General features: G+C 49.3%; 1 protein-coding gene and 1 long non-coding RNA gene across 2 annotated transcripts in view; both read right to left on the reverse strand.

Moving 5' to 3' along the window:
* The window catches only part of aldocb (aldolase C, fructose-bisphosphate, b), a 57314-nt gene that overhangs the window by 8733 nt on the left and 33819 nt on the right, over window positions 1-14762 (reverse strand). The window contains exons 4-6 of the mRNA XM_052516038.1: window positions 9790-9844; window positions 2946-3106; window positions 2681-2764 (exon numbers count right to left, since the gene is read on the reverse strand). Of these exons, the coding sequence (XP_052371998.1) occupies window positions 2681-2764; window positions 2946-3106; window positions 9790-9844 (300 nt within the window). The remainder of the gene's footprint in view (window positions 1-2680; window positions 2765-2945; window positions 3107-9789; window positions 9845-14762) is intronic.
* Window positions 10687-12258, reverse strand: LOC127928740 (uncharacterized). Its single transcript, XR_008132042.1, has 4 exons — window positions 12019-12258; window positions 11349-11390; window positions 11050-11175; window positions 10687-10755 (listed from the first exon to the last, which is right to left on the reverse strand). It is a non-coding gene; the product is annotated as an uncharacterized LOC127928740 (long non-coding RNA).

Raw genomic sequence — 14762 nt, forward strand, 5'->3', positions numbered from 1 at the left:
TCGGGGTCGCCAGGTTGGGTCAGGGGGCACCAGGTTGGGTAAAGGGCGCCAGGTTGGGTAAAGGCACCAGGTTGGGTAAAGGGCACCAGGTTGGGTAAAGGGCACCAGGTTGGGTAAAGGGCACCAGGTTGGGTAAAGGGCACCAGGTTGGGTAAAGGGCACCAGGTTGGGTCAAAGGGCACCAGGTTGGGTAAAGGGCACCAGGTTGGGTAAAGGGCACCAGGTTGGGTAAATGGCACCAGGTTGGGGCACCAGGTTGGGTAAAGGGCACCAGGTTGGGTAAAGGGCACCAGGTTGGGTCAGTGTCACCAGGTTGGGTCAGTGTCGCCAGGTTGGGTAAAGGGCACCAGGTTGGGTAAAGGGCACCAGGTTGGGTCAGTGTCGCCAGGTTGGGTAAAGGGCACCAGGTTGGGTCAGGGTCGCCAGGTTGGGTAAAGGGCACCAGGTTGGGTAAAGGGCACCAGGTTGGGTCAGGGTCGCCAGGTTGGGTAAAGGGCACCAGGTTGGGTCAGTGTCGCCAGGTTGGGTAAAGGGCACCAGGTTGGGTAAAGGGCACCAGGTTGGGTAAAGGGCACCAGGTTGGGTCAGTGTCGCCAGGTTGGGTAAAGGGCACCAGGTTGGGTAAAGGGCACCAGGTTGGGTCAGGGTCGCCAGGTTGGGTAAAGGGCACCAGGTTGGGTCAGTGTCGCCAGGTTGGGTAAAGGGCACCAGGTTGGGTCAGTGTCGCCAAGGGCACCAGGTTGGGTCAGTGTCGCCAGGTTGGGTAAAGGGCACCAGGTTGGGTAAAGGGCACCAGGTTGGGTAAAGGGCACCAGGTTGGGTCAGTGTCGCCAGGTTGGGTAAAGGGCACCAGGTTGGGTAAAGGGCACCAGGTTGGGTCAGGGTCGCCAGGTTGGGTAAAGGGCACCAGGTTGGGTCAGTGTCGCCAGGTTGGGTAAAGGGCACCAGGTTGGGTCAGGGCACCAGGTTGGGTAAAGGGCACCAGGTTGGGTAAAGGGCACCAGGTTGGGTAAAGGGCACCAGGTTGGGTAAAGGGCACCAGGTTGGGTAAAGGGCACCAGGTTGGGTAAAGGGCACCAGGTTGGGTAAAGGGCACCAGGTTGGGTAAAGGGCACCAGGTTGGGTAAAGGGCACCAGGTTGGGTAAAGGGCACCAGGTTGGGTAAAGGGCACCAGGTTGGGTAAAGGGCACCAGGTTGGGTAAAGGGCACCAGGTTGGGTAAAGGGCACCAGGTTGGGTAAAGGGCACCAGGTTGGGTAAAGGGCACCAGGTTGGGTCAGGGTCGCCAGGTTGGGTAAAGGGCACCAGGTTGGGTCAGGGTCGCCAGGTTGGGTAAAGGGCACCAGGTTGGGTAAAGGGCACCAGGTTGGGTAAAGGGCACCAGGTTGGGTCAGTGTCGCCAGGTTGGGTAAAGGGCACCAGGTTGGGTAAAGGGCACCAGGTTGGGTAAAGGGCACCAGGTTGGGTCAGGGTCGCCAGGTTGGGTAAAGGGCACCAGGTTGGGTAAAGGGCACCAAGTTGGGTAAAGGGCACCAGGTTGGGTAAAGAGCACCAGGTTGGGTAAAGGGCACCAGGTTAAAGGGCACCAGGTTAAAGGGCACCAGGTTGGGTAAAGGGCACCAGGTTGGGTAAAGGGCACCAGGTTGGGTAAAGGGCACCAGGTTGGGTAAAGGGCACCAGGTTGGGTAAAGGGCACCAGGTTGGGTAAAGGGCACCAGGTTGGGTAAAGGGCACCAGGTTGGGTAAAGGGCACCAGGTTGGGTAAAGGGCACCAGGTTGGGTAAAGGGCACCAGGTTGGGTAAAGGGCACCAGGTTGGGTAAAGGGCACCAGGTTGGGTAAAGGGCACCAGGTTGGGTAAAGGGCACCAGGTTGGGTAAAGGGCACCAGGTTGGGTAAAGGGCACCAGGTTGGGTAAAGGGCACCAGGTTGGGTAAAGGGCACCAGGTTGGGTCAGGGTCGCCAGGTTGGGTAAAGGGCACCAGGTTGGGTAAAGGGCACCAGGTTGGGTAAAGGGCACCAGGTTGGGTAAAGGGCACCAGGTTGGGTAAAGGGCACCAGGTTGGGTAAAGGGCACCAGGTTGGGTCAGGGTCGCCAGGTTGGGTAAAGGGCACCAGGTTGGGTAAAGGGCACCAGGTTGGGTAAAGGGCACCAGGTTGGGTCAGTGGCACCAGGTTGGGTAAAGGGCACCAGGTTGGGTAAAGGGCACCAGGTTGGGTCAGGGTCGCCAGGTTGGGTAAAGGGCACCAGGTTGGGTAAAGGGCACCAGGTTGGGTAAAGGGCACCAGGTTGGGTCAGGGCACCAGGTTGGGTAAAGGGCACCAGGTTGGGTAAAGGGCACCAGGTTGGGTAAAGGGCACCAGGTTGGGTCAGTGTCGCCAGGTTGGGTAAAGGGCACCAGGTTGGGTAAAGGGCACCAGGTTGGGTAAGGGTCGCCAGGTTGGGTAAAGGGCACCAGGTTGGGTCAGGGTTGCCAGGTTGGGTAAAGGGCACCAGGTTGGGTAAAGGTCGCCAGGTTGGGTAAAGGTCGCCAGGTTGGGTAAAGGGCACCAGGTTGGGTAAAGGGCACCAGGTTGGGTCAGGGTTGCCAGGTTGGGTAAAGGGCACCAGGTTGGGTAAAGGGCACCAGGTTGGGTCAGGGTTGCCAGGTTGGGTAAAGGGCGCCAGGTTGGGTCATTACCTTCTCAGTGATGTACTGACAACGTTTCAGGTCATGGTCTCCGTCAGGAAGGATCTCAGGCTCCACAATGGGAACGATGCCGTTCTGAAAAACACACACACACAGGGGTGTTACACACACACACACACACACACACACACACACACACACACACACACACACACACACACACACACACACACACACACACACACACACACACACACACACACACACACACACACACACACACACACACACACACACACACACACACACACCCTACCTGTTGACAGATGCTGGCGTAGCGTGCCAGTACGTTGGCGTTCTCCATGATGGCGAGTTCTGAGGGGGTGTTGTCGCTGATCTTCAGGACGCTACGCCACTTAGCGAAGTCTGCTCCATCCTTCTTATACTGAGCACAACGCTCTGCCAGGCCATCCAGACCTACACACACACACACACGGTTATGTAGTTATCTAGTTATGTGCTTATGTACAACCAATAGTGATTGACTGTGTGTGTTATCACCCTGGGTTGGTGATTGACTGTGTGTTATCACCCTGGGTTGGTGATTGACTGTGTGTGTTATCACCCTGGGTTGGTGATTGACTGTGTATTATCACCCTGGGTTGGTGATTGACTGTGTGTTATCACCCTGGGTTGGTGATTGACTGTGTGTTATCACCCTGGGTTGGTGATTGACTGTGTGTTATCACCCTGGTTGGTGATTGACTGTGTGTTATCACCCTGGGTTGGTGATTGTTATCACCCTGGGTTGGTGATTGACTGTGTGTTATCACCCTGGTTGGTGATTGACTGTGTGTTATCACCCTGGTTGGTGATTGACTGTGTGTTATCACCCTGGGTTGGTGATTGACTGTGTGTTCTCACCCTGGGTTGGTGATTGACTGTGTGTTATCACCCTGGGTTGGTGATTGACTGTGTGTGTTATCACCCTGGGTTGGTGATTGACTGTGTGTATTATCACCCTGGGTTGGTGATTGACTGTGTGTGTTATCACCCTGGGTTGGTGATTGACTGTGTGTTATCACCCTGGGTTGGTGATTGACTGTGTGTTATCACCCTGGGTTGGTGATTGACTGTGTGTTATCACCCTGGGTTGGTGATTGACTGTGTGTGTGTTCTCACCCTGGGTTGGTGATTGACTGTGTGTGTTATCACCCTGGGTTGGATTGATTGACTGTGTGTGTTATCACCCTGGGTTGGTGATTGACTGTGTGTGTTATCACCCTGGGTTGGTGATTGACTGTGTGTTATCACCCTGGGTTGGTGATTGACTGTGTGTTATCACCCTGGGTTGGTGATTGACTGTGTGTTCTCACCCTGGGTTGGTGATTGACTGTGTGTTATCACCCTGGGTTGGTGATTGACTGTGTGTTATCACCCTGGGTTGGTGATTGACTGTGTGTTATCACCCTGGGTTGGTGATTGACTGTGTGTTATCACCCTGGGTTGGTGATTGACTGTGTGTGTTCTCACCCTGGGTTGGTGATTGACTGTGTGTTATCACCCTGGGTTGGTGATTGACTGTGTGTTATCACCCTGGGTTGGTGATTGACTGTGTGTTATCACCCTGGGTTGGTGATTGACTGTGTGTGTTATCACCCTGGGTTGGTGATTGACTGTGTGTGTTCTCACCCTGGGTTGGTGATTGACTGTGTGTGTTATCACCCTGGGTTGGTGATTGACTGTGTGTGTTATCACCCTGGGTTGGTGATTGACTGTGTGTATTATCACCCTGGGTTGGTGATTGACTGTGTGTGTTCTCACCTGGGTTGGTGATTGAAGTGTGTTATCACCCAGGTTGGTGATTGACTGTGGGTTATCACCCTGGGTTGGTGATTGACTGTGTGTGTTATCACCCTGGGTTGGTGATTGACTGTGTGTATTATCACCCTGGGTTGGTGATTGACTGTGTGTATTATCACCCTGGGTTGGTGATTGACTGTGTGTTATCACCCTGGGTTGGTGATTGACTGTGTGTGTTCTCACCCTGGGTTGGTGATTGACTGTGTGTTATCACCCTGGGTTGGTGATTGACTGTGTGTGTTATCACCCTGGGTTGGTGATTGACTGTGTGTTATCACCCTGGGTTGGTGATTGACTGTGTGTGTTATCACCCTGGGTTGGTGATTGACTGTGTGTTATCACCCTGGGTTGGTGATTGACTGTGTGTTATCACCCTGGGTTGGTGATTGACTGTGTGTATTATCACCCTGGGTTGGTGATTGACTGTGTATTATCACCCTGGGTTGGTGATTGACTGTGTGTTATCACCCTGGGTTGGTGATTGACTGTGTGTGTTCTCACCCTGGGTTGGTGATTGACTGTGTGTGTTCTCACCCTGGGTTGGTGATTGACTGTGTGTATTATCACCCTGGGTTGGTGATTGACTGTGTGTATTATCACCCTGGGTTGGTGATTGACTGTGTGTTATCACCCTGGGTTGGTGATTGACTGTGTGTGTTATCACCCTGGGTTGGTGATTGACTGTGGTGTTATCACCCTGGGTTGGTGATTGACTGTGTGTTATCACCCTGGGTTGGTGATTGACTGTGTGTGTTATCACCCTGGGTTGGTGATTGACTGTGTGGTTATCACCCTGGGTTGGTGATTGACTGTGTGGTTATCACCTGGGTTGGTGATTGACTGTGGTTATCACCCTGGGTTGGTGATTGACTGTGTGTATTATCACCCTGGGTTGGTGATTGAAAGTGTTATCACCCTGGGTTGGTGATTGACTGTGTGTGTTATCACCCTGGGTTGGTGATTGACTGTGTGTGTTATCACCCTGGGTTGGTGATTGACTGTGTGTTATCACCCTGGGTTGGTGATTGACTGTGTGTGTTCTCACCCTGGGTTGGTGATTGACTGTGTGTTATCACCCTGGGTTGGTGATTGACTGTGTGTGTTCTCACCCTGGGTTGGTGATTGACTGTGTGTTATCACCCTGGGTTGGTGATTGACTGTGTGTGTTATCACCCTGGGTTGGTGATTGACTGTGTGCATTATCACCCTGGGTTGGTGATTGACTGTGTGTTATCACCCTGGGTTGGTGATTGACTGTGTGTGTTCTCACCCTGGGTTGGTGATTGACTGTGTGTTATCACCCTGGGTTGGTGATTAACTGTGTTATCACCTGGGTTGGTGATTGAAAGTTATCACCCTGGGTTGGTGATTGACTGTGTGTGTTATCACCCTGGGTTGGTGATTGACTGTGTGTGTTCTCACCCTGGGTTGGTGATTGACTGTGTGTTATCACCCTGGGTTGGTGATTGACTGTGTGTATTATCACCCTGGGTTGGTGATTGACTGTGTGTTATCACCCTGGGTTGGTGATTGACTGTGTGTATTATCACCCTGGGTTGGTGATTGACTGTGTGTGTTCTCACCCTGGGTTGGTGATTGACTGTGTGTATTATCACCCTGGGTTGGTGATTGACTGTGTGTGTTATCACCCTGGGTTGGTGATTGACTGTGTGTTATCACCCTGGGTTGGTGATTGACTGTGTGTGTTATCACCCTGGGTTGGTGATTGACTGTGTGTTATCACCCTGGGTTGGTGATTGACTGTGTGTATTATCACCCTGGGTTGGTGATTGACTGTGTGTGTTATCACCCTGGGTTGGTGATTGACTGTGTGTGTTATCACCCTGGGTTGGTGATTGACTGTGTGTGTTATCACCCTGGGTTGGTGATTGACTGTGTGTTATCACCCTGGGTTGGTGATTGACTGTGTGTGTTATCACCCTGGGTTGGTGATTGACTGTGTGTTATCACCCTGGGTTGGTGATTGACTGTGTGTTATCACCCTGGGTTGGTGATTGACTGTGTGTCATCACCCTGGGTTGGTGATTGACTGTGTGTGTTATCACCCTGGGTTGGTGATTGACTGTGTGTTATCACCCTGGTTGGTGATTGACTGTGTGTTATCACCCTGGGTTGGTGATTGACTGTGTGTTATCACCCTGGGTTGGTGATTGACTGTGTGTTATCACCCTGGGTTGGTGATTGACTGTGTGTTATCACCCTGGGTTGGTGATTGACTGTGTGTGTTATCACCCTGGGTTGGTGATTGACTGTGTGTGTTATCACCCTGGGTTGGTGATTGACTGTGTGTGTTATCACCCTGGGTTGGTGATTGACTGTGTGTTATCACCCTGGGTTGGTGATTGACTGTGTGTGTTCTCACCCTGGGTTGGTGATTGACTGTGTGTGTTATCACCCTGGGTTGGTGATTGACTGTGTGTTATCACCCTGGGTTGGTGATTGACTGTGTGTTCTCACCCTGGGTTGGTGATTGACTGTGTGTTATCACCCTGGGTTGGTGATTGACTGTGTGTTATCACCCTGGGTTGGTGATTGACTGTGTGTTATCACCCTGGGTTGGTGATTGACTGTGTGTGTTATCACCCTGGGTTGGTGATTGACTGTGTGTTATCACCCTGGGTTGGTGACTGACTGTGTGTATTATCACCCTGGGCTGGTGATTGACTGTGTTATCACCCTGGGTTGGTGATTGACTGTGTATTATCACCCTGGGTTGGTGATTGACTGTGTGTTATCACCCTGGGTTGGTGATTGACTGTGTGTTATCACCCTGGGTTGGTGATTGACTGTGTGTGTTATCACCCTGGGTTGGTGATTGACTGTGTGTTATCACCCTGGGTTGGTGATTGACTGTGTGTGTTATCACCCTGGGTTGGTGATTGACTGTGTGTGTTCTCACCCTGGGTTGGTGATTGACTGTGTGTGTTATCACCCTGGGTTGGTGATTGACTGTGTGTTATCACCCTGGGTTGGTGATTGACTGTGTGTATTATCACCCTGGGTTGGTGATTGACTGTGTGTTATCACCCTGGGTTGGTGATTGACTGTGTGTGTTATCACCCTGGGTTGGTGATTGACTGTGTGTGTTATCACCCTGGGTTGGTGATTGACTGTGTGTGTTATCACCCTGGGTTGGTGATTGACTGTGTGTATTATCACCCTGGGTTGGTGATTGACTGTGTGTATTATCACCCTGGGTTGGTGATTGACTGTGTGTTATCACCCTGGGTTGGTGATTGACTGTGTGTGTTCTCACCCTGGGTTGGTGATTGACTGTGTGTTATCACCCTGGGTTGGTGATTGACTGTGTGTTATCACCCTGGGTTGGTGATTGACTGTGTGTTATCACCCTGGGTTGGTGATTGACTGTGTATTATCACCCTGGGTTGGTGATTGACTGTGTGTTATCACCCTGGGTTGGTGATTGACTGTGTGTTCTCACCCTGGGTTGGTGATTGACTGTGTGTATTATCACCCTGGGTTGGTGATTGACTGTGTTATCACCCTGGGTTGGTGATTGACTGTGTGTTATCACCCTGGGTTGGTGATTGACTGTGTGTATTATCACCCTGGGTTGGTGATTGACTGTGTGTGTTCTCACCCTGGGTTGGTGATTGACTGTGTGTGTTATCACCCTGGGTTGGTGATTGACTGTGTATTATCACCCTGGGTTGGTGATTGACTGTGTGTGTTATCACCCTGGGTTGGTGATTGACTGTGTATTATCACCCTGGGTTGGTGATTGACTGTGTGTATTATCACCCTGGGTTGGTGATTGACTGTGTGTTATCACCCTGGGTTGGTGATTGACTGTGTGTTCTCACCCTGGGTTGGTGATTGACTGTGTGTTCTCACCCTGGGTTGGTGATTGACTGTGTGTTATCACCCTGGGTTGGTGATTGACTGTGTGTTCTCACCCTGGGTTGGTGATTGACTGTGTGTGTTATCACCCTGGGTTGGTGATTGACTGTGTGTTCTCACCCTGGGTTGGTGATTGACTGTGTGTTATCACCCTGGGTTGGTGATTGACTGTGTGTTCTCACCCTGGGTTGGTGATTGACTGTGTGTTCTCACCCTGGGTTGGTGATTGACTGTGTGTTATCACCCTGGGTTGGTGATTGACTGTGTGTGTTCTCACCCTGGGTTGGTGATTGACTGTGTGTATTATCACCCTGGGTTGGTGATTGACTGTGTGTTATCACCCTGGGTTGGTGATTGACTGTGTGTTATCACCCTGGGTTGGTGATTGACTGTGTATTATCACCCTGGGTTGGTGATTGACTGTGTGTGTTATCACCCTGGGTTGGTGATTGACTGTGTGTTATCACCCTGGGTTGGTGATTGACTGTGTGTGTTATCACCCTGGGTTGGTGATTGACTGTGTGTTATCACCCTGGGTTGGTGATTGACTGTGTGTTATCACCCTGGGTTGGTGATTGACTGTGTGTTCTCACCCTGGGTTGGTGATTGACTGTGTGTGTTATCACCCTGGGTTGGTGATTGACTGTGTGTGTTATCACCCTGGGTTGGTGATTGACTGTGTGTGTTATCACCCCTGGTGATTGACTGTGTGTTATCACCCTGGGTTGGTGATTGACTGTGTGTATTATCACCCTGGGTTGGTGATTGACTGTGTGTTCTCACCCTGGGTTGGTGATTGACTGTGTGTATTATCACCCTGGGTTGGTGATTGACTGTGTGTTATCACCCTGGGTTGGTGATTGACTGTGTGTTATCACCCTGGGTTGGTGATTGACTGTGTGTGTTATCACCCTGGGTTGGTGATTGACTGTGTGTTCTCACCCTGGGTTGGTGATTGACTGTGTGTGTTATCACCCTGGGTTGGTGATTGACTGTGTGTTATCACCCTGGGTTGGTGATTGACTGTGTGTTATCACCCTGGGTTGGTGATTGACTGTGTGTGTTATCACCCTGGGTTGGTGATTGACTGTGTGTTATCACCCTGGGTTGGTGATTGACTGTGTGTTATCACCCTGGGTTGGTGATTGACTGTGTGTTCTCACCCTGGGTTGGTGATTGACTGTTATCACCCTGGTTGGTGATTGACTGTGTGTTATCACCCTGGTTGGTGATTGACTGTGTGTTATCACCCTGGGTTGGTGATTGACTGTGTGTGTTATCACCCTGGGTTGGTGATTGACTGTGTGTGTTATCACCCTGGGTTGGTGATTGACTGTGTGTGTTATCACCCTGGGTTGGTGATTGACTGTGTGTGTTATCACCCTGGGTTGGTGATTGACTGTGTGTGTTCTCACCCTGGGTTGTGGTCTCTCCATCGGTTCCGGCCAGTGGGACAACACCTTTATCCACCTACAGACAGACAGACAGACAGACAGACAAGACAGACAAGACAGACAAGACAGACAAGACAAGACAGACAAGACAGACAAGACAAGACAGACAGACAGACAGACAGACAGACAGACAGACAGACAGACAGACAGACAGACAGAGACAGAGACAGACAGACAGACAGACAGACAGACAGACAGACAGAGACAGACAGACAGACAGACAGAGACAGACAGACAGACAGACAGAGACAGACAGACAGACAGAGACAGACAGACAGACAGACAGACAGACAGACAGACAGACAGACAGACAGACAGACAGAGACAGACAGACAGACAGACAGACAGACAGAGACAGACAGACAGACAGACAGACAGACAGACAGACAGACAGACAGACAGACAGAGACAGACAGACAGACAGACAGACAGACAGACAGACAGACAGACAGACAGACAGAGACAGACAGACAGACAGACAGACAGACAGACAGTTGTAATACCCATGAGCACAACAATGTGAAGTCAATAAGTCATCGTTCTATCTGAGCTGAGCGAGGCCAATCAGCTGTTCGCCGTAGCCTACACTTGGTCGCCTGAGCGATGGAGCAAATTAAAAACAGGGTGCCAAGTTTCACTTATTTTTTTGCGAGTCTGTAAAAAATTATAAAATAAAGATAATTTACAGTAAATACATTTTAAATTGCGTGATATGATTGCGTTTTGAGCTATCTGAAGATGAATGTACTGACTATGACTGGTCCACCTAGCTATCTGGAGATGAATGTACCTATGACTGGTCCAGCTATCTGAAGATGAATGTACTGACTATGACTGGTCCACCTAGCTATCTGGAGATGAATGTCCTGACTATGACTGGTCCACCTAGCTATCTGGAGATGAATGTACTGACTATAACTGGTCCACCTAGCTATCTGTAGATGAATGTCCTGACTATGACTGGTCCACCTAGCTATCTGGAGATGAATGTCCTGACTATGACTGGTCCACCTAGCTATCTGGAGATGAATGTACTGACTATGACTGGTCCACCTAGCTATCTGAAGATGAATGTCCTGACTATGACTGGTCCACCTCGCTATCTGAAGATGAATGTACTGACTATGACTGGTCCACCTAGCTATCTGGAGATGAATGTACTGACTATGACTGGTCCACCTAGCTATCTGGAGATGAATGTCCTGACTATGACTGGTCCACCTAGCTATCTGTAGATGAATGTACTGACTATGACTGGTCCACCTAGCTATCTGTAGATGAATGTACTGACTATGACTGGTCCACCTAGCTATCTGAAGATGAATGTACTGACTATGACTGGTCCACCTAGCTATCTGTAGATGAATGTACTGACTATGACTGGTCCAGCTATCCTAGCTATCTGAAGATGAATGTACTGACTATGACTGGTCCACCTAGCTATCTGGAGATGAATGTACTGACTATGACTGGTCCACCTAGCTATCTGGAGATGAATGTACTGACTATGACTGGTCCACCTAGCTATCTGAAGATGAATGTACTGACTATGACTGGTCCACCTAGCTATCTGTAGATGAATGTCCTGACTAACTGGTCCACCTAGCTATCTGGAGATGAATGTACTGACTATGACTGGTCCACCTAGCTATCTGTAGATGAATGTCCTGACTATGACTGGTCCACCTAGCTATCTGGAGATGAATGTACTGACTATGACTGGTCCACCTAGCTATCTGGAGATGAATGTCCTGACTATAACTGGTCCACCTAGCTATCTGGAGATGAATGTCCTGACTATAACTGGTCCACCTAGCTATCTGGAGATGAATGTCCTGACTATGACTGGTCCACCTAGCTATCTGGAGATGAATGTACTGACTATGACTGGTCCACCTAGCTATCTGGAGATGAATGTCCTGACTATGACTGGTCCACCTAGCTATCTGTAGATGAATGTACTGACTATGACTGGTCCACCTAGCTATCTGTAGATGAATGTACTGACTATGACTGGTCCACCTAGCTATCTGGAGATGAATGTACTGACTATGACTGGTCCACCTAGCTATCTGTAGATGAATGTCCTGACTATGACTGGTCCACCTAGCTATCTGGAGATGAATGTACTGACTATGACTGGTCCACCTAGCTATCTGGAGATGAATGTCCTGACTATGACTGGTCCACCTAGCTATCTGGAGATGAATGTACTGACTATGACTGGTCCACCTAGCTATCTGTAGATGAATGTACTGACTATGACTGGTCCACCTAGCTATCTGGAGATGAATGTACTGACTATGACTGGTCCACCTAGCTATCTGGAGATGAATGTACTGACTATGACTGGTCCACCTAGCTATCTGGAGATGAATGTACTGACTATGACTGGTCCACCTAGCTATCTGGAGATGAATGTCCTGACTATGACTGGTCCACCTAGCTATCTGGAGATGAATGTACTGCTATCTGGAGATGAATGTATGACTGACTGGTCCACCTAGCTATCTGGAGATGAATGTACTGACTATGACTGGTCCACCTAGCTATCTGGAGATGAATGTCCTGACTATGACTGGTCCACCTAGCTATCTGGAGATGAATGTACTGACTATGACTGGTCCACCTAGCTATCTGGAGATGAATGTACTGACTATGACTGGTCCACCTAGCTATCTGGAGATGAATGTACTGACTATAACTGGTCCACCTAGCTATCTGGAGATGAATGTACTGACTATGACTGGTCCACCTAGCTATCTGGAGATGAATGTACTGACTATGACTGGTCCACCTAGCTATCTGGAGATGAATGTCCTGACTATGACTGGTCCACCTAGCTATCTGGAGATGAATGTACTGACTATGACTGGTCCACCTAGCTATCTGGAGATGAATGTACTGACTATGACTGGAGATGAATGTCCACCTAGCTATCTGGAGATGAATGTACTGACTATGACTGGTCCACCTAGCTATCTGGAGATGAATGTACTGACTAGGACTGGTCCACCTAGCTATCTGAAGATGAATGTACTGACTATGACTGGTCCACCTAGCTATCTGTAGATGAATGTACTGACTATGACTGGTCCACCTAGCTATCTGAAGATGAATGTAATGTACTGACTAGGACTGGTCCACCTAGCTATCTGAAGATGAATGTACTGACTATGACTGGTCCACTTAGCTATCTGGAGATGAATGTACTGACTATGACTGGTCCACCTAGCTATCTGGAGATGAATGTACTGACTAGGACTGGTCCACCTAGCTATCTGAAGATGAATGTACTGACTATGACTGGTCCACCTAGCTATCTGTAGATGAATGTACTGACTATAACTGGTCCACCTAGCTATCTGAAGATGAATGTACTGACTAGGACTGGTCCACCTAGCTATCTGAAGATGAATGTACTGACTATGACTGGTCCACCTAGCTATCTGAAGATGAATGTACTGACTATAACTGGTCCACCTAGCTATCTGGAGATGAATGTACTGACTATAACTGGTCCACCTAGCTATCTGTAGATGAATGTACTGACTATGACTGGTCCACCTAGCTATCTGGAGATGAATGTACTGACTATGACTGGTCCACCTCGCTATCTGGAGATGAATGTACTGACTATGACTGGTCCACCTAGCTATCTGGAGATGAATGTACTGACTATAACTGGTCCACCTAGCTATCTGTAGATGAATGTACTGACTATGACTGGTCCATCTAGCTATCTGTAGGTGAATGTCCTGACTATGACTGGTCCACCTAGCTATCTGGAGATGAATGTACTGACTATGACTGGTCCATCTAGCTATCTGGAGATGAATGTACTGACTATGACTGGTCCACCTAGCTATCTGGAGATGAATGTACTGACTATGACTGGTCCACCTAGCTATCTGGAGATGAATGTCCTGACTATGACTGGTCCACCTAGCTATCTGAAGATGAATGTACTGACTATGACTGGTCCACCTAGCTATCTGGAGATGAATGTACTGACTATGACTGGTCCACCTAGCTATCTGGAGATGAATGTACTGACTATGACTGGTCCACCTAGCTATCTGGAGATGAATGTCCTGACTATGACTGGTCCACCTAGCTATCTGGAGATGAATGTACTGACTATGACTGGTCCACCTAGCTATCTGGAGATGAATGTACTGACTATGACTGGTCCACCTAGCTATCTGGAGATGAATGTACTGACTATAACTGGTCCACCTAGCTATCTGGAGATGAATGTACTGACTATGACTGGTCCACCTAGCTATCTGGAGATGAATGTACTGACTATGACTGGTCCACCTAGCTATCTGGAGATGAATGTCCTGACTATGACTGGTCCACCTAGCTATCTGGAGATGAATGTACTGACTATGACTGGTCCACCTAGCTATCTGGAGATGAATGTACTGACTATGACTGGTCCACCTAGCTATCTGGAGATGAATGTACTGACTATGACTGGTCCACCTCGCTATCTGGAGATGAATGTACTGACTAGGACTGGTCCACCTAGCTATCTGAAGATGAATGTACTGACTATGACTGGTCCACCTAGCTATCTGTAGATGAATGTACTGACTATAACTGGTCCACCTAGCTATCTGAAGATGAATGTACTGACTAGGACTGGTCCACCTAGCTATCTGAAGATGAATGTACTGACTATGACTGGTCCACTTAGCTATCTGGAGATGAATGTACTGACTATGACTGGTCCACCTAGCTATCTGGAGATGAATGTACTGACTAGGACTGGTCCACCTAGCTATCTGAAGATGAATGTACTGACTATGACTGGTCCACCTAGCTATCTGTAGATGAATGTACTGACTATAACTGGTCCACCTAGCTATCTGAAGATGAATGTACTGACTAGGACTGGTCCACCTAGCTATCTGAAGATGAATGTA

The sequence above is a fragment of the Oncorhynchus keta genome, unplaced genomic scaffold (assembly GCF_023373465.1).
Source record: "Oncorhynchus keta strain PuntledgeMale-10-30-2019 unplaced genomic scaffold, Oket_V2 Un_scaffold_3664_pilon_pilon, whole genome shotgun sequence".
Taxonomy (NCBI): Eukaryota; Metazoa; Chordata; class Actinopteri; order Salmoniformes; family Salmonidae; genus Oncorhynchus; species Oncorhynchus keta.